This window comes from Myxine glutinosa, chromosome 2 (genome assembly GCF_964187855.1).
Source record: "Myxine glutinosa chromosome 2, kmMyxGlut1.1, whole genome shotgun sequence".
In the NCBI taxonomy this organism is placed as follows: Eukaryota; Metazoa; Chordata; class Myxini; order Myxiniformes; family Myxinidae; genus Myxine; species Myxine glutinosa.
Window position 1 is genome coordinate 81,884,715 of NC_136262.1, and position 26,932 is coordinate 81,911,646.

Genomic DNA, 26,932 nt, shown 5'->3' on the forward strand with positions numbered 1-26,932 from the left:
TTCAATTGAGAAACATTCATTTATTACTGTTAACACTGTGTTGACCGACTGACACCAATTAAAGACCAGCACATTGCATAAATATCTGACAAGAGTTTTGAGAGACTTGCATCATTCCACAAGCCAATAATCATCAAAGATGTCAAAATGATTTTCTTATAAAGATGACGCGTCAGGATGACGGTTTATTGTTGGCGGGGCAGAGGGAGGAAGGGGGCGGGGTAGGGATATGGACAACGCAGTATTTGGTCCGATAGCTTCCTTTAAGGAAGAAAAAGAGAAAACAAATCAAAGCAGTCATGAATGAGCCACAAAACAAAACCTATGTGACTAATACCCTCTTTATCTTGCCAGGAATGGAGAGGATTCAATAAACCCTTCGTTCTCTGAGCCTGCAAAACATTTTTTAAAAGATAAGTCGTCCACTCGCATTGAAAATCCATTTACTTTTACACAATATTTCCGCACCGTACTTTGTTCTTCTTTTTTTTTTCTTTCTTCTTTTTTAAACAAATGTGACCAAACAGAATTTGGCAAATGTGACGATAAACTAACGATAAGTGGTGTTTATTTACGAACATAGAGTGCTACAACTGAAAAAAATCTATTTCCACTTCCTTTTCAAGGGATTCCTGAAAAACAAGGGAAGAAAGACATTTGAATCAGGTCACAGAGGTTTCGTTCCAGATGTAGCAAAAGGCTCAGAGTGCGCGCACTTACCAGGTCTCTCCTGGCTTCTTCAACCTTTACTCGTGCCAGCATGAGGTTCTGCAGGTATTCAAAAATACAAAATGAAGCCATTAGGGTGTTTAAGGTGCCAGAGAGATCAAAAGTGTGCTTCAGTGCTGCTGCAATAACAGTTAATACCATACTCTGTGGCGTAATGGATAGAGCCTCCGCTGTGACGCTAGAAAGTCGCAGTTAGAACAGCGGCCGAGTCATACAAAGACTAAAAATTGTACGTGCTGCTTCCTTGCTAGATGCTCACCTTGCTAGACGCTCAGCATTTAAAAGGACAGAGCACGTCCAAACTACCACAGATCTGCCATTACACAGGTTTAAAACCACCTTTAGAGGCCATTTTTCCCCGCAAAGCGGGGGTTGGCCTTTTTCGGGAACCGTGGTTGTTGTTGTTTTTTGGTCCCCTTTTTGAAGCAATGTTTTACGGCCGGATGCCCTTCCTGACGCCAACCCGTTTTGCCGCCTTTAACGACAAACAGGGAATTACCAGTGAACTGGTACTCAATTTGCCGACCTCGGAAGGATGACAGGCTGAGTCAACCCCCCTGGCGTTAATTCAGCGATCGACCGGGATTCGAACCCAGGATCCTTGGATCCTAAGCCGGCACCCTAGCCACTAGCCCAACACCAGGGCTGGGCTATTACACAGGTTTGATGGGCCTAATAGCATCCCCCTCTATTGAAGTACCTTTCCAGTTACTTCTAGATAAATAATTATCCAGCAATTAGAAGCAGCTTAAAGAGGGAAAGGGACTTTCATGAATATTCTCTTTCTGGGGATATATAAATGGGAAGCAGAGAAGAAGCCAAGAGAGAGAAAGGTTAGCTCGTCTCGAGTTGATTGGTTGTTGTGTGCTGTGCCACAACAGGGTTTGTATTTTACTTTTGGAATAAAACCAAGGTTTTCAGTACACTCGCTTGCTGGGTCAGATCGATCGAATGGAGAACCTTGGGGGTTTTGCAACAGCCCAGCAATGGGGGTAAAGAATGGTGTATTCAGTTTCATTACATTCAACAGGGCAGCACTTACAGGAGGAAGATCTTGAAAACTCTGCAGCTTGGCTTTCAGGGGCACAATGTCTTGCTTCAGTTTGGAAAGTTCCTATAAAAAGGTACAAAATGCTGTATTATCTTTTATGGAACATATTTCACTTATACAAGGTTACCTGTGTACCTGTACTTAATTTTTTTTCATCAATATCCAAATCATAATGGCCTTGGTTACCCAGACATCGTTTTGCTCTGCACTCACTGCCCAGGTGAACTTAAGAACAAGAGTATATTGTACATTGTCAATGAACAAGAGTACATCGTCATTGTACTAGGGCACTTGACCATAGGCCTTTGACCTTTTGAACCCAAAATGTAATTGTTCATCTTTGTATTACAGTCCATAGGTATGCCAAATGTAGTCAAAATGCCTTCAGTAGTTCACAAGTTATCGCGTTAACGAAAATCTGCTACTTTCAGCTAAAGGTCACATTGTGGCGGACACAAAAGCCCACTGGCGTGGTGACATCATTCCACGCACCAAGTGGGCGGTGGCCAAGCCCGAGGGGTAGGCGTGGCCTCATGATATACACCGGGCGACCAGCCCGGAGGAGTTCAGTGTTACAGTGTAGTCTTACAATAAAGACGTTTATATGTTACCGCTTGTCCGCTTCCTCCTTGCTCACAAGCAGCGCGCGTAACGCCGCGCTTTACTGGTGAACCTCGACGTTGGATCTGCCGTAGCGATCCTTCCGAACACAACGACAAGGCAATGGCGATTAAACTTCCCGAATTTTGGGAGGCCCAGGCCGAAGTCTGGTTCGTTCAAGCCGAAGCCCAATTTCAGCTTCGGCGCCTCACCAACGACGACCTGCGCTACTGCCATGTCGTCGCCTCCCTCGGGCCCGGCACGGCCGCTCGAGTTGTGTCCGTCCTTCGCCACCCACCGGACGGCCACAAGTACGAGGCACTCAAGCGGCTACTCCTAGCCACGTTCGGCCTCACGGACGACGCACGGGCCGATCGCCTCCTGGATCTCCCCGAGCTCGGTGAGACGCGCCCGTCGGTCTGAATGGACCATATGCTGTCACTGTTGGGCGACGAAGCCCCCGGTTCGCTATTCCGGGCGCTTTTCCGTCGCCAACTTCCAGCGCAGGTTCGCCTCGCGTTGGCCGGGACCGGGCTAACGGAACCCCGAGCATTGGCGGCCGAGGCGGACAAGTACTTCGCCGCTTCGGACACGCGGGCGAGCGTTGGCGTGGCCGTCACGGCCTTCGACGCTGATGTTCCACAGCATCATCTTCTACAGCACGCTGATGTTCCACAGCATCATCTTCTACAGCACGCTGATGTTCCACAGCATCATCTTCTACAGCACACTGATGTTCCACAGCATCATCTTCTACAGCACGCTGTGGTTCAGCAGCATGCTGATACGCACCTCGTGAACGCCGCCACGCCCCGCCCACCGCCGCGGCGAAAACTGCCACCGCGGGGAAACCCGTCGACTCCACCGGCCTGGCGGAGCCAGCCGCGCTCCTCCAGCTCCACCACCTGGTGCTGGTTCCACGCCAAGTTCGGCCACGAAGCTCGGCGGTGTCATCCGCCGTGCTCCTTCAACGGGTCGGGAAACGCCCGGGCCGGCGCTCAATTGTGGCGATGAGCGCCGGCCGTTCGAGCAGCCTGCTGTTCATAACGGACACCTTCTCCGGGCGCCGTTACCTGTGCGACACGGGAGCACAGGTGAGTGTCATTCCCGCCGGCACGTCAGACAAGCACGCCGCGGGTGGGGGCCCCGCGCTGCTTGCCGCGAACGGGACGCCCATCCGTACGTACGGAAAACGCTGCCTCTCTCTGCGGTTTGGAGGGCAGGTTTTCCGATGGACGTTCGTCACCGCCGACGTGCCCATGGCACTGCTTGGCGCGGACTTCCTGTGCGCTAATGGGCTCCTGGTCGACGTCAAGCGCAGACGGCTTGTCCAGGCCGAGACGTTCAGCTCGCTCGCATGTGCGTTGCCCAGCTCAACGAGCGGCTTGCCAAGCGGCTTGCCGAACGATTCGGTTCCGGCCACGTTGGTCTGTACGCTTCCGGCAGCGGACGCATTCACCCGCCTCCTCGCCGGCTTCCCGGCCCTCACGCGGCCCACCTTCTCGGCGGGGGCCGTCAAGCACGGGGTGGCCCATCACATCCCCACCGTCGGGCCACCGGTCTACGCCCGGGCACGCCGCCTCGAGCCGACGAAGCTGGCGGTGGCAAAAGCGGCGTTCGCTACCCTGGAGCGACTCGGCATCGTTCGGCGCTCAGAGAGCGCTTGGGCGTCGCCGCTGCACATCGTGCCGAAGCCCGGCGGGGGATGGCGACCGTGCGGGGACTATCGCCGTCTCAATGACGCCACGACTCCCGACCGCTACCCCGTCCCCCACATTCAGGACTTTTCCGCCCGTTTGGCGGGCAGGTCCTTCTTCTCGAAGGTGGACCTCATACGCGGCTACCATCAGGTCCCCGTCAGGCCGGAGGACGTCCTGAAGACGGCGGTCATCACGCCATTCGGACTCTTCGAGTTCCTGCGCATGCCCTTCGGTCTGAAGAATGCGGCTCAGGCGTTCCAGCGACTGATGGACAGCGTCCTGCGCGACTTGGATTTTTTCTACGTCTACCTGGACGATATCCTCGTCGCCAGCGCGTCCCGCGAAGAGCACCTACGCCACCTCCGCACGCTCTTCGAACGCCTGGGCCAGCATGGCCTGATTGTGAACCCCGCAAAGTGCCGGTTCGGCGCCGCCACAATCGATTTTCTGGGGCACCGTGTCACCAGGCACGGAGCCGTCCCCCTGCCGGCCAAGGTGGAGGCGGTGAAGGGGTTTCCGCGCCCCCGCACGATCAGAGGGCTGCAGGAGTTCCTGGGCATGGTGAACTTTTACCATCGGTTCCTGCCCCGTATTGCCCAGCTCCTGCGCCCCCTGCACGAAGCTCTCCGAGGTAAGCCGGGCAAAGGCGACGTTACCTGGACCGAGCAGATGGACACGGCGTTCACGGGCGCGAAGCTCGCCTTGGCTAACGCCACCATGCTCGCGCACCCGGCGCCCGATGCACCGATCGCCCTCACCACCGATGCCTCGGACTACGCGGTGGGCGCGGTGCACGAGCAATGGGTGCGTGGAGCTTGGCAACCGCTGGCGTTCTTTAGCCGGCAGCTTCGCCCGCCCGAACGCCGTTACAGTACCTTCGACCGCGAGTTGCTCGGACTTCACTTGGCGGTCAGGCACTTCCGCCATCTGCTCGAGGGCCGGGCGTTCACTGCCTTCGTCGACCACAAGCCGCTGATCTTCGCGATGGGCAAGGTCACCGAGCCGTGGTCGGCCCGGCAGCAGCGTCACCTCTCGGCCGTGTCCGAGTACACGACGGACATCCAGCACGTCGCGGGGAAGGACAACCCGGTTGCGGATTGCCTTTCCCGGGCCGTCGCCCACGCAGTCCACCTCGGCATCGACTATGCCCGGATGGCAGCGGACCAGGCCGCTGACCCCGACGTCCAGGCCTTGCGGACCGCCGTCACGGGCCTCCGCGTCACCGAGGTGCCGTTCGACGGCGCGGGCGCGGCCCTCTTGTGCGACGTCTCCCTCGGGCGTCCTCGCCCCATTGTGCCCGCGGGCTGGCAGCGCCAGGTGTTTGACGCCATCCACGGCCTGTCCCACCCGGGCGCGAGGGCCTCCCAAAGGCTGATCGCCGACAAGTTCGTCTGGCATGGCCTCCGGAAGGCCGTCCGCGGCTGGGCCAGGACGTGCCTCGCGTGCCAGCGCGCCAAGGTGCACCGGCACACCCAGGCCCCGTTGGCCCCGTTCACGGTGCCGGAACGCCGGTTTGACCACGTCCACGTGGACCTGGTGGGACCTCTGCCCCCCTCGCGGGGTTTCACCCACGTCCTCACCATGGTGGACCGCACCACCCGGTGGCCGGAGGCCGTGCCCTTGGCGTCGACAACGGCGGCCGATGTCGCGCAGGCTTTCATCGCCACCTGGGTCGCCCGGTTCGACGCCCCCTCAGACATCTCATCCGACCGCGGCCCCCAGTTCACCTCGGAGCTCTGGGGGGCGGTTGCGCAGGGGCTCGGGGTCCGGCTGCACCGAACCACGGCCTACCACCCCCAGGCTAACGGCCTGTGTGAGCGATTTCACCGCTCATTGAAGGCCGCGCTCCGGGCCACCCTCCGCGACGGCGGCTGGGTCGACAGGCTCCCCTGGGTCCTGCTGGGCCTCCGGACGGCGCCCAAGGAGGACCTGCGCGCATCCGCGGCGGAGTTGGTCTTCGGGCAACCGCTGCGGGTGCCGGGCGAGTTCCTCCCCGACTCCACGGCACCATGGTCCACGGCACAGCAGCGCTCCGCTCTGCAAGAGACCGCCCAGAGGTTCGCCCCGGTGCCAACGGCATGCCACGGGCACCCACCGATGCACGTCGCCCCGGAGCTTCGCACGGCGGAGTACGTCTTCGTCCGCCACGATGCCCATCGGACACCACTGCGGCCCCCGTACGACGGGCCTTTCCGCGTGCTGGAGACCGGGGCGAAGCACTTCACCCTGGACATCGGCGGTACTCCTGACCGCGTTTCGGTAGACCGCCTCAAGCCGGCCCACCTCGATGTGGACCATCCACCGCCAGTGGCCCGACCCCCACGTCGGGGCCGCCCTCCTGCAGGCAGACCCCCGGCACCGCCCAGCCCCGCCGCCACGGCGCCCCCCGGTCCTCCACCCATCCCAGGGGCAGCCAGGGGCATCCCACCTGGTATCCCTGCACCCCGGACGCCGCCGATCGCCAGGGGGCGCTTCGGCCGGGTCATTTGACTGCCCCACAAACTGGCCCTCCAGGTGCGCGGGAATTCTGGGGGGGCGCGTGTGGCGGACACAAAAGCCCACTGGCGTGGTGACATCATTCCACGCACCAAGTGGGCGGTGGCCACGCCCGAGGGGTAGGCGTGGCCTCATGATATACACCGGGCGACCAGCCCGGAGGAGTTCAGTGTTACAGTGTAGTCTTACAATAAAGACGTTTATATGTTACCGCTTGTCCGCTTCCTCCTTGCTCACAAGCAGCGCGCGTAACGCCGCGCTTTAACATGAGCTTTAACCTTTCCCCAAAATATTTGCAGTTCATCTTTGCATCATAATGCACCTTTGTATCAAGTTTGGTCAAAATCCATTCAGCGGTTCACAAGTTTTCACAGCAACAAAAATTGATTACAGACGAACTACCTGAAAACATCATTCTTCCGCCTTCGGCGGTGGAGGTATAATAATAAAAGATTCCAATTGCAATGAAACTTTATCAATTTAAACGACAAACAGTAGCATTTGATTCTGCTAATTTGTCTTTCCACAGATGGCTGATGATTTAGTGACCATTTACAAACCAAAGCAAGTGTTTTATAATCCCACTGGTAACATGTAACCCAGTGCTACCTGTCGCATGGTCGGGTTGTCTGTGACTAAACCGACACCCCTCACTGGCTTTGCTATGGGGAGGGTGATTACGACACCCTGCCAGGACTAAAAACAACACCTGACAAAGGGCGGATGAGCTCCCTTCGAGAGCCAAAGGCCATCTAGTATGGAGACGGTGTCTCCTAAAACACCCAATCGGGGTAAGCAAATTTAGTTAACCCCTCCTTGCACAGTGGTTTCCTTGTTTCAGGCCTAGGTGAAGGTTCTGCCCGTTTTTTCTCTTTTTTTTTTTTTTTAGCTGTTCACATTTAGTGGCCCTCGGCCTTGTTTAGGGTGAATTAACAATAAAATCCCAGCTTAGTTTGAAGAGACCCACTCGGTAGCAGTTGAGTGCAGTTTCAGGCAAGAATATGGCCAAATGTGTCACCAATAAATAAAAACACAACTTACAAAATCCACCGTGAAGCCATAGAACATTGCTAGCCAATTACACTGCACAAGACTCGGGACAACATAGTGCAGCCTCAGGAGGGAGACGCAGAAGTTCCCGAAGCTTTAATAGGCCATGGCCTAACCTTGTTATTATGCATGAATTATCCAGTGTAAAAGATGAACACTGCTTGTGGACATTAATTGCTTGACAAATCAATATACGAGTAGTAATAAACTATAGAATGTGCTATAAAGAAAATGAAAAGTTAATCAACGAAAAAAAAACTACAAGTTAATGTTGACCAATCACAATCGTTATTTTAACTCCCTGCACACAAAAATGGTGGCACACATCATGTCGTTTTGGTAGAAAACTAACCAGTAATTGCATTTTTGAAAATATCTGTGGACTGTGCGAGTGTCTGGAAAGAGTACCAAGGGATGGGAACTTTGGTTTGTTTCCTGCAGAAAAAAAAAAAAAAAAAAAAAAAACTACTCCAGGTACCTTCCTACCTACTACCTTGATATTTCCTTCCTGGATGCAGCAGCTCATTTCTCCACCATCACCAAAAACATATAGCTGGAAAATGACAGGCTTGGACTACAATGCCCGTTGCTCTAGATGCTGTTAAACAACATTTTCATCGTATGTGCAAAATATATGCGTGTAACAGGTATTCTTGCTTTGTTGGCATCACAGCTGCACTGACTTGTACCATTTTTTTGTATTATTTTATTATTTTGTATGCAGAGTCGAGGCTCGTGTAAGAGCTAACACAAACATGAAAATATGCACGGACACATAAAGCATACAATGAAGGTAGTGGGAGACAAGAGGGGGAGAGAGGGAAGCACACAAGCACAACAACAGTGGAGAACAGGGACGTCGGTAGATCTGTAGAAGGGAGAGGGTTGGGAGGGAGGGAAGAGGGGTACACGGTATAAAGCAAATGAATACTACTAGGAATTTCAGGAAAGAAATTGGAGATTGAAAGAGGTAGATTTGGGGTCTTTAACAGGGGTAGAAAAGATCAAGGTTTTGGATGGGGGAAGAAGATAAGATGGATGGTGGTGAACAGCCGTTTTAAAGACCTGGAGGGAGGAGAGGGCTTGAAGAGTGTGTGGGAGCTTGTTCCAGAGGTGGGGGAAAAAGAGGAATGAAAGAGTGAAGGTGAACAGAGAGTCTTGATTTTGGCCGCTTTACCAGAAGAGCGGTTTTTTGTTTTTTTTGTATACAAGATTGAGGCATGTGTAAGAGCTAAAAGTTGGTTGTGCGTTTGGTTGCTGGCAGATATTGTGCGTCCTGTGCAGGAATATTTGGGAGACAGAGCACAGACAGGGCTGGGAGGGGGGGGGGGGGCGCTAGGCTGGAGAGGGGTCGGTAGAAGATCCTCCGAATTAGCTTCATCACGTGAGATACCAATGATTCTGAACGCTTTGGTTTCTAAGGCGTGAAGCCGAGCTAGGTGTGAGGAGGAGCACCAGCCCAGAGGGGAGAGCAGTATTCCATTGAGCTGCGGATGAAAGCCTTGTATGTGGCGAAGAGCTCAGAAGTTCCAAGAAAGGACTTCGCATGGCAGAGGGTTGCTCAGTCGTCGACTGGCTTTGGAGGCGAGCTTGGAAATGTGGTTTTCCCAGGAAAGATCATGGCTGATAGTGAGACCCAAACGCTTGAGTGACAGAACTTCTTCGAGAGGATTGTTGAGAAAGCAGTACCATTGTGGCGAGTATGAAAATTGTGGTGACACCGAACTTTGCTACGATGACAGCGACAGCAGCTGTGATAGCCGGCAAAGCCGGTGTTGTGAATGAACGCGTATTATGTTGAAAAGCCAGATTTTGCTGGATCCTATGAGAATTTCGAAGCTTTGACGCACCAAATTGCTCCATGGAGGCCGCCATCTTGCGGATGCGGAAGTATGCAAAAACAATTGCGAAAAAGTTCAATAGGAGTTTGTTTCACCCGTCTTTGTTTGATTCACAATCTTATGCACCTCTAATTTGTAATTAAAATACTTTTGAGACAAGATGGATAGTGATGGCTTTGGCTTCGCCGGCTCATTGCGGCTTTGCAGTAGGGTTAGTAGTGTGATGATTAGGTTGTGCTTACTATACTATGATGTTTAAAATGTGAACTAGAGTCTGTTTTTGTTTAACCCTTCAACTAGAGACAATTATATATTGATTACCATTTAAGAACGACAAGCGGCCAGTGTTTATGGAGACTTGAAGAATTGAAGGAAGAATTGATTGAATTTTGGTGAACATCCGAATCCGGATCCAAGAATTTAAGTGATTCTTCACCTTTGAGAGACAGGGCCTAAAAAGATATATTGCACGATAAGTCAAAACGTTATGAACGGATTCGGATGAAACTTGGTGGACAGGTTGGGTGTGTGACAATGACAAATGAATTCGATTTTAGTAAAGATCCGGACCGTGGTGATTTCAAGTGATTCTTCACCATTGAGATGGGACCAAAATGATATATAGCATGATACTGTACTTCAAAAGGTTGTGGACGAGTTATGACAAAACTTTGTGGAAGAGTTGGTTAGGTCGAAAGGACAAGCCATTTCGATTTTGGAGACCGGGTCAAGATCCAGCCTATCAGTGGGATACAAAACAAACTGTTCAGCCGGGTGGAGATATGAGCTATACCAAGTGCTGTCCTAGTTCACTCTGATGGTGCAGAGGAATACCTTTTGGCCGTCTCGTCTTCGTTTGATTCCCGGCCTGGTGCATCACAAGCAAGGCATTCTGGTGGATGTTAAGCTGGTTGTCCCATCAGTTAGCGGATGTTCAGGATCTCACGATATCAGCGAGTTATTGCCAACACCCTATACAAATTACTGCCCAAATCAACTTTCGTTGAACGTCAGGCAATGACCACTGGGTTTGTGAGAGACTTGGGCCAATAACTTTCCTCTGCTGATTGCACATTGGCAGAATAATTGGGTTGTTAAAGAAGCAGAGTAGTGTATGCGTGTATCGGAGTGTGTGCATTGGAGTATGTATGTATTGGAGAGTGTGTGTAAGAGGACGAATTGATTAGATGTTGGTGAAGATTCGGATCCGGATTCTTTGTACATTTGGGTTATTTTTTGGTTTATGTATTTTTTTTTCCACGCCTTTCAATATACAGTCATGTGAAAACGTAAGTACACCCAATGTAAAGTTTTGGCTTTTTCAACATATAGCTATTTGATCTTCATTTCAACAATATTGACAGATAAAGGTGATATTGTAGCGGTTCCCGCTGAATGTACACAATCGCAATGCACCTGCCAGGACGCGGCCAGGGCGCGATCGCCATGCCGGGCTCGTCCGGACGGGGCCAGACGCACCTCTCCTGGGCATGCCCGGACTCGCTGTTCCCGGGCACGCCCGAACCTCCCGGGCACGCCCGGTCTCGTCTTTCCCGGGCATGTCCGCTCTCGCCTTTCCAGGGCTCGCCCAGAGCGTCCGGGCATGCCCGCTCTCGCCTTTCCAGGGCTCACCCAGAGCGCTCGGGCACGCCCAGCCTCGACTTGCCAGGCCGCGTCCAGGACGCCCGGGCATGTCCAGACTCGCCTTTCCAGGACTCGCCCTTGACAACCGGGCATGCCCGGTCTCGGTTTTCCCGGGCAAACGCCCGGGCATAAATGTGTATATATATTGCTGCCCGATAAACGGGCTTTTCAGAATACCTGAGCTGTTTTGTTTCAATAAAGCAACTCGGACGAATTCCGTCTTTGGTCGCGTCAATTCTTCCGACTCGCGTTGGAGCGCAGCTCCTTCAATATAATATAACAAATATCATGAAACATTTACATTTACATTTGTGTGACCCTGGTGTTGGGCTAGCGGCTAGGGTGCCGGCTTAGGATCCTAGGATCCTGGGTTTGAATCCCGGTCGATCGCTGAATTAACGCCAGGGGGGTTGACCCAGCCTGTCATCCTTCCGAGGTCGGCTAATTGAGTACGAGTTCACTGGTAATTCCCTGTTTGTGGTAAAAGGCGACAAAAAGGGTTGGCGGCAGGAAGGGCATCCAGCCGTAAAACATTGCTTCAAAAAGGGGACCGAAAAACAACAACAACCACGGTCCCCGAAAAAGGCCAACCCCCGCTTTGCGGGGAAAAATGGCCTCTAAAGGTGTTTTTTTTTTGTTTGTTTTTTACATTTTGTAATCCATTGTATAATTTAAATAAACATAAATGCAAATTTCACATGTGGAAAAAGTAAGTACACCCCTACATTTATCACTACTTCAAATACCTAAAATTTGAATCAGGTGCACCAGCTCAGGTGCAAATGATTAGAACATCGTTAGAGAGGATCTTGGAGGAACCTGTCTTATTTAAACCTCAGACATAGTTTGGTTTGCTCTTTGTTGTTGAGGTGTGCGGCGTCACCATGCCTAGATCAAAAGAGCTCTCTCAGGCCTTCAGAAAGATGGTTATAGATGCCTACGAGTCTGGGAAGGGATTTAAAAAGATCTCCAAACAATTTGAAATCAATCATTCGACTGTCCGGAAGATCATCTACAAGTGGAGAAGATTCCAAACAACTGCCAACTTGTTCAGGCCAGGCCGCCCCAGCAAGTTCAGCCCGAGAGCAGACCGCAAGATGCTGAAAGAAGTCTCTAAGAACCCCAGAATGTCATCACGGGACCTACAGGTAGCTCTTGCTACTGTTGATGTCAAAGTGCACGAGTCTACCATTAGAAAGAGGCTGCACAAATTTGATCTACATGGGAGGTGTGCCAGGAGGAAACCTTTGCTGTCCAGAAAGAACATCAGGGCAAGACTAAAGTTTGCCAATGAACACCAAGGCAAAGACCAGCATTTCTGGAACAATGTGCTCTGGACAGATGAGTCAAAGGTAGAGCTGTTTGGCCACAGTACAAGACATGTTTGGCGAAAACCAAAGACAGCCTTTGACCACAAGAACCTGATACCAACTGTAAAGCATGGTGGTGGAAATATTATGGTTTGGGGCAGCTTTGCTGCATCATGGGCTGGGCAGCTCACCATCATATAATCCACTATGAATTCTTAATTGTACCAGAGGGTGCTTGAGGATAATGTGAGGCCATCTGTCGGAGAGTTGAAGCTCAACCGAAGGTGGACCTTGCAACATGACAATGACCCTAAACATACCAGTAAATCCACCAAGGAATGGCTGAAAAGAAAGAAATGGAGGGTTCAGGAATGGCCAAGTCAAAGCCCGGATCTAAATCTCATCGAGTTGTGGGGGGATTTGAAACGAGCTGTGCATGCAAGAAACCCCTCAAACATCGCACAGCTGAAAGAATTCTGCATGGAGGAGTGGGCACAAAATTCTCCCAGTCGATGTCAGAGACTGGTAGAGTTATAAGAAACGCCTACTTGAGGTTGTTTCTGCCAAAGGGGGCAATGCCACCTATTAGAGCCAAGGGTGTACTTACTCTTTCCACATGCGAAATTTGCATTTATGTTTATTTAAATTATACAATGGACTACAAAATGTAAATGTTTCATGATATTTGTTATATTATATCACCTTTATCTATCAATATTGTTGAAATGAAGATCAAATAGCTGTATGTTGAAATATGTTGAAAAAGTCAAAACTTTACATGGGGTGTACTTACTTTTTCACGTGACTGTATATACTTGATTGTGAATCGTCATGCATGAGGTTTTGGATACAAGAAGCTGTCTTCATTCATCGGGGGCTGACCAAGCAGTATGTGCCAGGTCGTAGGTGAGGAGAGGCAGATGTGCATCACAACAGACAAATAATTCACGAAAATCAGTGCATCCAGCACATTATGTCTTGACAATTCAACAGCATAATAATCGATCCACCATCGATTCGACAAGCTTAGTGCCTAAAGATGAACAAAAAAGTGGTATCTTTCAAAGTGGTATGGACATCACCTGTGAAAGCGACACAAGAGACTCATGGGAAAGTGAGGGGTTCATGTTCCTGCTGGTGAGCTGCTCCTGAATCAGAAACAGGACCACTCACATTAGATGGTTAGCGATACAAAATACACAATCTACGATTGTACGGAAATGCAATGAGCGCACAATCAATCACAGCGTGGAAAATAAATGGTACATGTCCTTATAAAATTTTTATTGTATCATTATTTTATACGCAGCCAAATCAACATTACCTCTGCATCTGCAATCTGTTCCTTGTAGTTCAATGTTTTATCACTGAGAAACTCAGTTTGTTTCTGCTCCTTCTCCAGCTGCCCTTTCTTCAGCTTTATCTCCTGCTCCACCATCCTTAAATCACTGTAAAACAAGCATTCTGAGTATTGCGCTGCAATACATGTCCCCTACCGGCAGTTTGTCGTCCGGAAAACTGTTGGGGAAATTACCAAAATTCAAAGTGCCATAACTTTGTCAAAAATGATCGAAACGTCGTGAAGTTCGAACTTGATCTGTAACTTATCATAAGGAAACCATGTACCAAGTTTGAAATCATTAGCGTTAAGAGTTTAGGGAAAAAAGTCCGGAAAGCTGTTCTTTGCTTGACGGACTGACAGACAGACAGACGGACAGACGGAGGGAAAACCTATAGTCCCCTCCGGTGTACACCGGTAGGGGACTAATAATGAAGAAGAGGAGCTTGAGCTATGTTGAATGAATGAGAAGTGGGAGAGAAATTCATTTCGTAAATTAAAGATAATGTGGTTCACAAATCACAACTGCTCATAGGTAAAACCATCATAGTGTTCATCATTGCCAGAAGCCTATTGCTTTTAAGATGTTTTTCGGCACAGAGTTGTGGGTTCTTGAAGCACACTTGCATTGTGTATAAAAACAAGCAAAACAAAGTAAAAAATAATTCAGATATATATGGAAAGCAGCAGCGACAGAGTACTCACCGAGCCAGCTGCTGTTCCCGAGAGCATGTGGCAGACACCAAGTGCAACAAATGTTGCACCTGCACCTTGCTCTCGTTTAACGCTGCATGCACACCCTCTATATTCTTTGTTTGCTCATTCATTGCCAACATGAAACTGTAAAACAACAAAAATCAAGGTGAAATTACCCCCAAAAATAACAATCTCCATATTTGGAAGCGTTGAGCAAGAGCAATGAGGTTTCCCTCCTTCTACAATTCTTGCATATTACACCACCACCATCTCAATGTTAAAAAACATGGCACAGACAACCAATGTTGCTAATTCAAGGAAGTTAATAATAAGGACTGTCAATTTCATCTTACATGCTTGTAACATATCCATAGCCAATTAATTCAATCCATTCGTTTATTAGCCCCTGTTGGACTTGGTCCGAAACGGGGGCTTATGGATTGGGTCTCATCCGTCCGTGCATCCGCAACCATATCTCGGAGATTTATGGACCGATTTTGTTCATACTTGGCACACAGACAATACATGATGGTACACATAAACACATCATTTTGTTTCGCGATGCGATCAAAGATGGTCAACCGGCAGCCATTTTAGTGGTTAAAAAAACCCGATGTTAAATACGTCCTCAACCATTTCTCAGACATGTGTTTAACGATGTTGTTCAAACTTGGCACACAGGTAAATGAATGATGTTTTACATATGCACATCATTTATTTTTTGACATCAGATCCAATATGACCGACTGGTGGCCATTTTGTTACTTAAACGTGTCCCCATCCATTTCTTGAACATGCATGGTCCGATGTTGTTCAAACTTGAAAAAAAATCACAGCACATGACATACACATGCACCTCACTTTATTTTGCAATCTGATAAAAGATGGCCGACTGGTAGACTGGCGGCCATTTTAGTTGTAAAAAAAACCGATATTGAACACGTCCTCAACCGTTTCTGGAACATGCATTTACCGATCTCGTTCAAACTTGGAACACAGCTAATGAATGATTGTTACATAAGCACGTCATTTCGTTTCGAGATCAGATCCAATATGGCCACCTGGCGGCCTTTAACTCTATACAGCAAAATTACTAAAACCACGGGGGCTGTGACATTTAATGTCTTTTCTTCTTGTTTATCTTTATGTATACACCCCATTCACTCAATGTTTCATATGACTATACCTTGGATTTTGTTTTCTATCCTCAAGTGTCATTGCCTTCCCACCACCAGCAGCACCTTCCTTCTCCTGTCTCTATGTGTAGCATCTTTATCCTCTGAATGATGCACACACAATAAAACATAGGGGCGGGGAAAGGAAAGCTAAAAATTTCCCATTTACCTGGAGTCTTTGGTGTCCTGGAGATCAAGCACCGTAGCAGAGTTGACAAGGGTTTGTAGGCTTGTTGAGGATAATGTAGAGAATCCCACAGAGTCCAAAAGAAGCTTTTGCAGCTGCTGACCTGTAAAACATGAAAACAGGAAATTAAAAGGGAATAAACCAAAAAAGGTTGAACTGAACTCATAGAAAAGACACCTGGTATATCATGGTAGTGAAACACAAACAATGGTGTCAACAAATCATGGAGCTGTTCCTTATGGAATAAACGAAGTTTGTGATATAACACTCAATGTCCATGTGCAAGCCTTGATCAACGTTTGGTTTGGTAGTTGTCCACTAATTATGATGCCCACTGCCTGTGCACATGGTGGATGCATTGACTGAATCATGATCACACTATTATTTACCAGGGGTATTACAAGTTTTTTGCTTACAAAGACAAGCAAAACGGTTCTGTACACTTTGGCACTGCCACTTGCATCCGAGCACATTATTTATTATGTGACTGCACATTCAAACAAAACATATGCAATGTTGATTTGTTCATTATTTACTAATGCTTCTGCCACTAAGCTAGAGGTTGCAAGTATGGTTCTTCAAAACTGAACAAGAATGTGTTCAAGAACAAGAAAGCACCGTAGTCACAACCTGCGACACAAAACATACATTTTTCACCTCCTCTGTCTCCCCCTCATCCTTGCTGTTGGTTATTGTCCAATTAATCTCCGAAGGTCTTCATGGTTTGGTTAAATATCAATTACAAATCTGAGACACTGAGTGTGGTTTCAGGCAACTAGTGCACCCACTTTGGGCAGGAGCGGCAGGAAGGGTTAAGTTATTATCCTCTGTGGGGTATATAGATTACGGTCGATCTAGGGTCGGGCCTCAAGAACATCGTGGGTGTGCTCATTTACCCAGTTTCTTGTAGAGCCCTCGAGCCTGGTGTTGGCTTAGTGGTTAGGGTGCCGGCTTGGGATCCTAGGATCCTGGGTTCGAATCCCGGTCGATCGCTGAATTAACGCCAGGGGGGTTGACTCAACCTGTCATCCTTCCGAGGTCGGCAAATTGAGTACCAGCTTGCTGGGATGAATGACCACAGTGTGTACCCCGATTTAGAATAGGTACACCGTATCACTGTGCATATTGAGTACCAGCTTGCTGGGATGAATGATCACAGTGTGTACCCCGATTTAGAATAGGTACACCGTATCACTGCGCATCGTAAGAGCGTGACCAAGGGTTGGCGTCAGGAAGGGCATCCGGCCATAAAAAAAAAAACATTGCCTCAAACAGGGAACCATGATTGTCATGGGGCCCGCAAGGCTAACCCCCGCTCTAGCGGGGAAAATGGCCTTAAAACGATCATTCATTCATTCATTCTTGTGGAGCCCTCGCCAAGTGGTTTAAGCATTCAAGCAAGCACTCCATTCAAAACCGTTGATAAGGAACGGTTGGCTTGGCAAGCTGGCTGCACAATAGAGAGTTACTAGCTGCTTAGTAACTGAACTCGCAGTGTGGTAATCTTCATCCTGATGAAGCAGAACTTACACGGAAGGAAGGAAGATATATCTGTTACCTCAGTTTTGTCGTTTGTCTCTGTGTCTCTCTATGTCTGTCTGGCTCTGTCTCTGTCTCTGTCCCTCTATTCCACCCTCCCACTTGTTCTGTGGTAATAAACCTTTTGTTTATAAAAACCTGAACGAGGTCATTTGAGGTATGGGACTCTGCCCTGAAGCAGGACAGAATTGGTTTTAAAAAATCCGACAATGGGCCAATTGGGAAACGTGCATTTAAAGCACTCTTAAAAGATTAACAGCACGATTGGAAAACACATTTAATGCACTATTAAAAAATCAACTCGACACCTCTCAGTCATGTCAGCATCCACACTGTTATATCAGAACCAGCTGATTCATCACGATCACGGATTGTTTAACCCCAATATTTGCCATTCAAAAATTACGTAACGCTATATTTTGTTAGGGAGGAGCGTACGGGCTGGATTAATCCTTAATAATTTAACAATTGATCCAAACAAAGATGATGGAAATCTGACACAAAAAAGCCAGACAGTGTATAATCAGCAAAGGCCTATACAGCCGAATGTATTAGGTCCACCAGGAAACAAGATGGCGGCCATATCATGCCATCTCGGCACAATGGTGGGTGGAGTCAAGCTAAAGATGCGAGTGTGGTATCAGAAACAGCTGGCAAACCAATGGGTGCACATTTCAAAAATCGACCCCAACAACAATAAAAACAGCAGCAGCAGCAACGCGAAGCACTTGCAGACAGATCTGCAACATGTCGGAAGTAAAAACAGATGACTGATTAAAATACTGCCTATGAAGGTTAAAAACATGTGATCAGTGAAACAAATATCTATTCCACAAAAACAACAATTTAGTCTCAAATTCAAGATATGGAATATGTCTTTCCCACACCCGTGGCCGAGTGCAGCTGCTTTCCATCTTGCCCACTGAGAGGGAATGCAATTTTAGGCACTTTGTCTCTGACAACTTCTGACAGGTCTGCTTTTCAATCCACAAAGAATGGTCAGTAGCCTCACAGTCTCCAAGTGGATATATTATGACCTCGTTCGTCAAACCACAATCCCTCTGGTCATCCAATGCCGCTCCAGATAACATGCTTTCCACCAGAAACCCTTACCAGAAACCCAAGACTAAGAAAAACTCTCACTCCATTCATCGCACACTTATCTTGTTTGTCGAACAATCATCTTCATCATCTTCATCATCTTCATCAATCAACACCTCCCCCATCCCTCTCTGTACCCACCGTACCCAGTCGTACCCAGCTGCTCCTGGACTCTGTGTCCTTTCCTCCTGACAAGGTGGAAAAGTTTCTGTCAACCCTCGACTCTGATTCTGCAACTGGTCCTGACGGCATCAGCCCACGGGTCCTAAAATCATGTTCTTCCGCTCTTTCACTCCCTCTCTCTGTTCTCTTCACCCTCTCTTTTGCTCAAGGTCATCTGCCATCTGCTTGGAAATCAGCCAACATCACCACTTTGCACAAAAAAGGTGCAAAAACAGATCCTAGCAACTACAGACCAATCAGCCTTCTCCCAATTATCAGCAAAGTCATGGAATCCATCATTGCTTCAGATATGAAATCTCTCCTCTTCTCCAATGGCTTGATCTCTGATCATCAATTTAGTTTCAGACCTGGTCACTCTACTCTGGACATGCTGCTTCTGCTTTCTCAACAATGGATGGAGGTCCTCAATGCCAAACAGGAAATTAGAGCTGTCTCCCTTGACATATCACGTGCCTTCGATACGGTCTGGCACCCCGTTCTGCTCACCAAACTCTCCTCCTTTGGTATCCATGGAAATCTCCACGCATGGCTGGCGGACTTCCTCTCTAGTCGTAGTCAACGTGTGGCCCTGAATGGGCTTCTCTCATCTCCTCTTCCCGTTCAGGCTGGAGTTCCCCAAGGCAGTGTCCTGGGCCCTGTGCTTTTTCTGGTCTTCATCAATGATCTCTGACTCCCTTGAAAATCCTCTCTATCTCTTTGCTGACGACTCTACTCTCTGTCGCTCCATTCCTCATCCCTCAGATCGGCAGTCTGCAGCCTCCTCACTCTCTGCAGACCTGGTCAAAATCACAGACTGGGCAAACAAGTGGAACATGTCTTTCAATCCTGACAAATCTCACACTCTTACGATGTTTCTCTGAAAAGACCGACTGGACAACCCTCCCATCCACTTTCTGAATAATCCTCTCCAAGAAGTTCTGTCACTCAAGCTTTTGGGTCTCACTATCTGCCATGATCTTTCCTGGGAAAACCACATTTCAAATCTGGCCTCCAAAGCCAGTCGCCGACTGGGCATCCTCCGTCATGCAAAGTCCTTCCTTGGCACACCTGAGCTCCTCGCCACATACAAGGCTTTCATCCGCAGCTCAATGGAATACTGCTCTCCCCTCTGGGCTGGTGCTCCTGCCTCACACCTAGCTCGTCTTCACGCTGTTGAAACCAAAGCGTTCAGAATCATTGGAATCTCCCGCGATGAATCTCCAAGGGCCTTTCACTCACTCACCGCAAGCAGGTTGGTGGTCTTTCCGTCTTCTACCGACTCCTTTCTGGCCTTGCTCCCCCCAGCTCTCTCTGGGCTCTGTCCCCCAAATATTCCTACAGGTCACACAAGATCTGCCTGCAACCCTCTTATGGTTAAACTGCCAAAATCAAGACTTTCTGCTCACCTTCACTCCTTCATTCCTCTTTTCTCCCACCTCTGGAACAAACTCCTTTACTCTCTTCAATCCCACTCCACCCTCCAGGTCTTTAAAACAGCTGTTCACCACAATCTCTTATCTTCCCCCATCCAAAACCTTGATCTTTTATACCCCCGCTAATTTCACCCCAAATCCTACACTTTTTTGAAATACCAACTTCTGTCCTGGAAGTCCTTGGTCTCCTTGTGTTTTACACCTCTCTCCCTCCCGCGCTTCTCCCTGCTCTCAGGTGTTGTGTTTGTGTGCTTCCCCTCCTCTCCCCATCTTGTCTTCCGCTCCCTCTTTTTGTATGTTTTGTTTGTCTGGTTCATTTGTTTGTGAAATAAATGTTAGCTCTTTCACGAGCCTCGATTCAGTGTACAAAAAAAAAAAAATATCGAGTCTGATGCATCCACCTCTTCCCTCAAGCACTTCAAGTCTGCTGCCCACTGTGACCATGTGGTCTCGCGTATTTCTACGAGTTTTTTTTTTCCTAGTTTTTTCTACTAGTTTTTTTTTCTTCTGAAACCCAGTGAGACCTCATATTTGCCCTTTTACCAGCAACACCTCCCCTCATATTGGACTGCATTCGTGCATTCTTGTCCTCCAGTTTCCCCTTTACCCAGCTTTGTCTGTTCATTCTCTGCGCTGTTGCCCTGCTCTTCCATGAGCATTAGCACCTGCATCTATCTATAATTCCAGTAATCTCTGTATGTCTGTGTGTATGTCTGTGTGTCTGTGACCGCTGTTTCTCGACAACCACGGGTCCGATATACTTTAAACTTGCCAGGTATATTGCTGGGGACCTGAGGATGTGCCTTTTCAAGGTTTCATATTAATCGGAGAAGTAGTTACCGAGCTATGTCCAAAAAACGATTCAACCAATCAGAGAGCAGCGAGCTATCACGTGTGCCGAACGTGGCGAACAGACTCTGCCTCGGACGGCACATTTGAGAGCGTATTCATTTATTTCACGTTGGCAAACTATGTTGGCGTTAAACTATGTTTTAAAACTAATTAAAACTAATTTGCGATTCATCGTAACTGCGATATGCGACCTTCCGGACAGTCAAATGAGGACGTCACTTCCGGACTTACGGATAGTCATAGTGACGACGTACTGATGCTGAACGTGGCGAGCAGACGCTGTAAGGTACGATCGATTGTAGTACACGTTTATAATAACTCTGCCGATACAGGCCCGGTTAACTGCAGCGCCATCCGAGCTGCGGCGTCGGGACGATACATTCATTGTACGGTCACATCACGCACTTACGGGCACGCCCATGGGCCCATGGGCACGCCCAGACATTTTTTTTTTTTTTTTTGGCAAGGAACGGGCACCCACGTACGGGCACGTCCTAGTATTATATAAACTAGGGCATGCCCGTACTATATATAAGCTAGGACGTGCCCGTACGTGGGTGCCCGTTCCTTGCCAAAAAAAAAAAAAAAAAAAAATTTGTGTAGGGGTGTGTGTGTGTAAACATCCTAGGGCGTGCCCGTACGTGGGTGCAAAAAAACATGCGTGCAAACAACAACAACAACAAAAAACTTTGAAACCACGTGGCAGTAACGACCACAGAACCCCCCCCTCTATTTACATGAATGGTTTGGTCCATTCGCAACGACCACAGAACCCCCCCCTCTATTTACATGAAATGGTTTGGTCCAAAGCGAACGGCTTGCGGTGTTTGGTAAAGAAATCGCCATAGCTCGGTAACTACTTGTCCGATTAATTTCAAACCTTGAAAAGGCACATCCTCGGGTCCCCAGCAATATACCTGGCAAGTTTCAAGTATATCGGACCGGTAGTTGTCGAGAAACAGCGGTCACAGACAAACATACACACATACACACATACAAACACACATACACACATACACACAGAGATTAATGGAATTATAGATAGATGTAGAAATAAATTTCCACCACGTTCGACTTCTTCTTCTTTCATATGCAGAATGTGGGTCTGGTTTGCCATCATTGTTGCTGAGAGTGCGGATGTTCTACTGATGCAGTGTGCGCTGTAGGTTAGATCAGTAATTTGTAATTTCTTCATGGTGCCGGCAATAGCTCGTCTACTCTTCATGAAGGACACCGTGGGATATCTAACATCCACCAAATAATGCTGGCAGATGGGGAGCAAAGTTTAACGTCTATCCAAGGGACGATGCACACATCGATATATCGCTTTACAGAAATAGCAGGACAGTTTATAGCTGGGTTGGAATTTGAATACAGGCGAGACAACTCAGTGGCGAGTGTGTTTACCTCTAGGCTATCTGAGTATTGGTTGCTGCTGGTGGACATTAGATCCCATGGTGTCTTTCACAAAGACTACACTAGTGTCATCAACAACCTGGTCAAATTCCAAACTCCTGTGCTGACCACTGCCGGTGTATTTAATTGCCTAGGAAGTTGGTTATACCCTGGAATGGGATTAATCCAAATTATTTTCTTCCTCAATGATATGTAGTTCTGACAATCAGAAGTTGTGGGTTTTATTGCTGATGGAAGACCCCACGCATGGAACGGTGGAAGGCACACAGAATACTGCTCAACACACCACGAGCTTCATACTCTTGAGTCTTGTGCTTGTATTCTTCGATCAAGATGCGGGCAGCGTCATCCTGCCGTCTGTTCCGCTCCATCATCTCCTCCAACACCTCAATCATGTGCTCGTCAAGATCACAGATAGGCACAGGAACATCTCCAAATAGCTCATGAAGCCAAGATTTGACCTGTGCAGGACATATACACACAAAGAATTAAGTTAAGCACCCCCCCCCCGTTTTTTTACAACCTCGCACATTACAAGTTTGTTGTCGTCAAAACAGTGTAATATACCCATGATATTGCTATATTTTCTGGAGAAGTGATATTATGGTCACATAAAAACATAACAATCATGCCGTTTTCAATATTTTATTCTGAATAATTTAAGGTGAAATTTTTTGGGAATTTTAGGCATATTTTCACTTCAATTTAAGTATGGAGCTATAGGTCCATCACGGACAGTGTGGATGACGTTTATGTTTTCTAACGTACAGTCATTGTTCTGAGAAGACCTCTAGCGATCTTTGCGTCAATAACGTGTGTAGGACCCACGTGATCGGATCACTGACTCAACCCTACGTCTCATAGACCCTGTAAGCTGTCGTATGCGTTGCTGTGGCAGGCTGTTCCATTCCCGATGTAATGCACGTTCCAATTCATCCAGATTGGCTATTGGAGGGACCATCTTCGCAATTTGTCGTCCCAACATGTCCCAAACGTGCTCGAGTGGGTTCAGGTCAGGACTGTACGCAGGCCAGGGGATGGTTGTCACAGCACCTTGCTCCAGCAAGGCTGGGACGCGTCTCGCACGGTGAGGCCTGGCGTTGTCATCCATGAAGATGGGTCTGCTGGCGAGGGTGTGGTCATCGAAGTGCGGGATTACGGTGGTATTCAGGATTTCCTCGGCATATCGCTCTCCGTTGAGGTTACCTCGCACAGTTATCAGGTCCAATTTACAGTCATGGGAGAAGCATCCCCAGACCATAATCGAGCCACCACCAAAGGGTACCGTTGGTTGAATGTTTTTAGGTGCATACGCGGTGTTTTTGTGGCGCCACACCCGAACACGCCCATCTGTCACGTACAGCAAGAACCGGCTTTCATCCGACCAATGAACTCGCCTCCAAGACCGGATGTTCCATCCACGTCGCGCTAGGCACCATGCCAAACGCTCCCTCTGATGTCGTTCGAGTAGCCTTGGACGCTTGATCCCTCGTCTTGACCTTAAACCGGCCGATTTCAGGCGGTTCCTCACGGTACGGTGACATAGCCTTCTGTTGGGCAGCCAGTTGTCCTTCAGGAAATGGCTCGAGGCGAAGGGATATCGTCGCACCAGTCTCAAAAGCGCTCTATCTTGGCGGACTGTTGTCACGCGAGGTCTTCCAGACCTTGAGCGGTCCTTCACCGCATCCGTTTCCTGGTGTTTCTGCACCAACCGACTGATCACCGAATGGTGGTAACCAAACGTTCGAGCTACAGCTTTTCTGGACATTCCGGACTCGATCATGCCTATTATCCGCCATCTTTCTCCGTCCGACAACCGTCTACGAGCCACCATTACGAGAAAATGACCATGTAACCCCCACACGAGCTCAGGCGTGACTTGCAATAACCCGTGATGATAGTGCATTTACAGAAAATCACGACCACGTGGATGATAACACGTGCTGCACGAGCGATGGGCGTCACAGATGCGTGCACTCATCTGCATTTCATCAATGGATAATTGCTAATGTCATACCAATCATTATTTGATCTCACATACCTTAGAATATATGCCAATGTATACATATACACAAAGAATATATATTAGGGGGTGCTTAACTTAATTCTTTGTGTAGGGGTGCTTAACTTAATTCTTTGTGTATACATCGATAAAAGTGAGGTTGGAATACAAGCTAAAGATAAAGGCATGCAAAAGTAATGTCTGTTTGTTTGGTGTTCCCATCCGAGTGCATGATTCGTGATGCTGGTTTGACAGATTAAAATCCCATAGTGCTGTGTTGTGCAACAGTGTCCTTGCACACCATGAAAGTAAAAATAAACAAATTTCTACAAACACCCTGATAATGCATACAAGCTTTGTACCAGCTCCTCAATGAGCTGTAAGACACTGGAAATAAATAAACAGGAAGAGAGCCTAAGGTGGCGTGCTGACCGTTTTTTGTACCTTCCTTTTGTCAGACGTTATTTAAAACAGGTTGTAGATCTTGTACAACTTGGTAACAGGCTAAAGAAGCATGAAGGTGCATCCAAAATAACTGGTCCAAAGTCAAACTGGTTAAAATCACAGTCAGGGAAAATTAGAACGGCACTCGGTAGAGCACATACTTCCGTAGGCTCAACAGTTTACGTTTTATAACCCACTGATGGGTCGGACCTTGACCAAAATCGAATCGTCGGCTTCTTGTCACCTACCCAACGCATTCACCACGTTTTGTCATGACCAGTCCAAAAGTTTTTTTGTTTTTTTTTTAGTTATCGTGCTCCGCATCATTTTTGGCCCCAATTCTCGATGGTGAAGAATCACTTAGACATTCTCGGATCAGGATCCCGATTTGTATCTTCATAAAAATCGAATCAATTCATCCTTGTCACACACCCAACCTGCCCACAAAGTTTCGTCTGAATCCATCATTAACCTTTTGAGATATCATGCCGATCGACAGACAGACAGGGGTGAAAACATAACCTCCATCTGCCTTCGGTAGCGGATGTACAGTGCCTATAGAAAGTCTACACCCCCTTAAAAAAAATGTTTTCACCTTTTGTTGCCTTACAGCCTGGAATTAAATTGCATTAAAAACCTTTTTCCACCTTCACTTACACACCGTAACCCACAACTTCCAAGTGAAAAACAACTTCTACAAATTTCAGAAAATTAATTTAAAATACAAAACTAGAATATTTTGGTTGGATGTGTCCACCAAATGGTTGGATGTGTTTTGTGCTCGTGGAAGAGTTAGGACACTAAACGGATCAGGACGCAGCAGGACAAAAGGAACAGTACAAAGGGAGAGGAGGAGGAGGAGGGTTTAAGGACAAATAACAGGCGTGGGGAGGAAAGAGGGATAGGGGAGGACGCATGGGGTAGACAAGATGGATACACAAGGAAACTCTCAGAAAGGAAAAACTGGAAATTTGGAAGGAGGAGGTGGATCATGGTTTTGTATGGGGTAATAATAGGTTACCCTAATTTAATAACAACAATAATAATATTCATAAAAAATGCAGTTTAATTATTTATTACCTTTACTTCTCGTTCATCCAAGGTGATGGGTGAGGCCATGAAGTAAATCTGGAGGAGCGACAAAATGAAAATAACACATTTAATACATAAATCACGGAAAGGACAACCATGTTAAACAAATAAATACCATGGTGAGACGACGACGGAAACCGAACACACGCACACCTTCCCCCACCACATACACACTCTCCCCTACCACACCACACACACACACACACAATTAATTGTACAGTATCGGTTGTTCCTAAACTTAAATAATTTAAAGGATTGTTGTAAATGATGTTAATTTTACAACATCCCATATTCAACTTTATTTAAATTGTAAACACAACACAACACAACACACACACACACACACACACACACACACACACACACACACACACACACACACACACACACACACACACACACACACACACACACACACACACACACACACACACACACACACACACACACACACACACACACACACACACACACACACACACACACAGTTACATGATCAGCCGAGAGGTATCCAAGTAGTCGTGTGGGTTCTCGTTTGAAGACCGCCGGTCCGTGACCGATGTTGTGTCACGATCAGGAAACGTTTATCAAGTTGTACACTGCACAGTGCGGGCACAACAGCGGAAAGTGCAATAAACGGTCCTCAATGTTTACGTTTCCCCTCCTCAAGTACAAGCACGTTCTCAATGAGGCAAACGTCAGCGCGCTGACGTATCAACAAATTCACCATTCACGTCACACACACACACACACACACACACACACACACACACACACACACACACACACACACACACACACACACACACACACACACACACACACACACACACACACACACACACACACACACACACACACACACACACAGTCAAAATCCAAAGTGCGCGGGAAAACCTACCTGGGAACAAGCGCTCAGCGCACACGACACAAACCGTCTCGTTCTTCTTCTTCTTATTTGTTTTAATGGCGTATTCAGGTTCAGACAAGCGAGGCTCTATATACGCCACGCAACTAAAGAGTAAAAACTTTGGCGGAAGCAAACAAGTACGGGCGACTTTATATCGTTTGAC

General features: G+C 48.0%; 1 protein-coding gene across 1 annotated transcript; it reads right to left on the reverse strand.

Moving 5' to 3' along the window:
• On the reverse strand, positions 1-26,795 carry LOC144891061 (HAUS augmin-like complex subunit 1). The gene is made up of 10 exons (XM_078773459.1): positions 26,761-26,795; positions 25,848-25,895; positions 22,608-22,782; positions 15,801-15,921; positions 14,466-14,600; positions 13,746-13,869; positions 13,504-13,569; positions 1,772-1,843; positions 721-768; positions 1-632 (listed from the first exon to the last, which is right to left on the reverse strand). The coding sequence occupies exons 2-10, from the start codon at positions 25,884-25,886 to the stop codon at positions 588-590; spliced, it is 825 nt and encodes a 274-aa protein (XP_078629585.1). The 5' UTR covers positions 25,887-25,895; positions 26,761-26,795; the 3' UTR covers positions 1-587.
• Positions 26,796-26,932: the final 137 nt, after the last annotated feature.

Bases quoted from the DNA above. Each gene is read 5' to 3' on its own strand.
- LOC144891061 (XM_078773459.1), bottom strand. From the start codon at position 25,886: ATGGCCTCACCCATCACCTTGGATGAACGAGAAGTAAAG. The intron at 1,844-13,503 runs GTGATGTCCATA...ACCTTTTTATAG, and splicing joins CTCTTGTGTCGCTTTCACAG to GAACTTTCCAAACTGAAGCA. The intron at 769-1,771 runs GTAAGTGCTGCC...GAATACCTGCAG, and splicing joins GTTTTCAAGATCTTCCTCCT to AACCTCATGCTGGCACGAGT.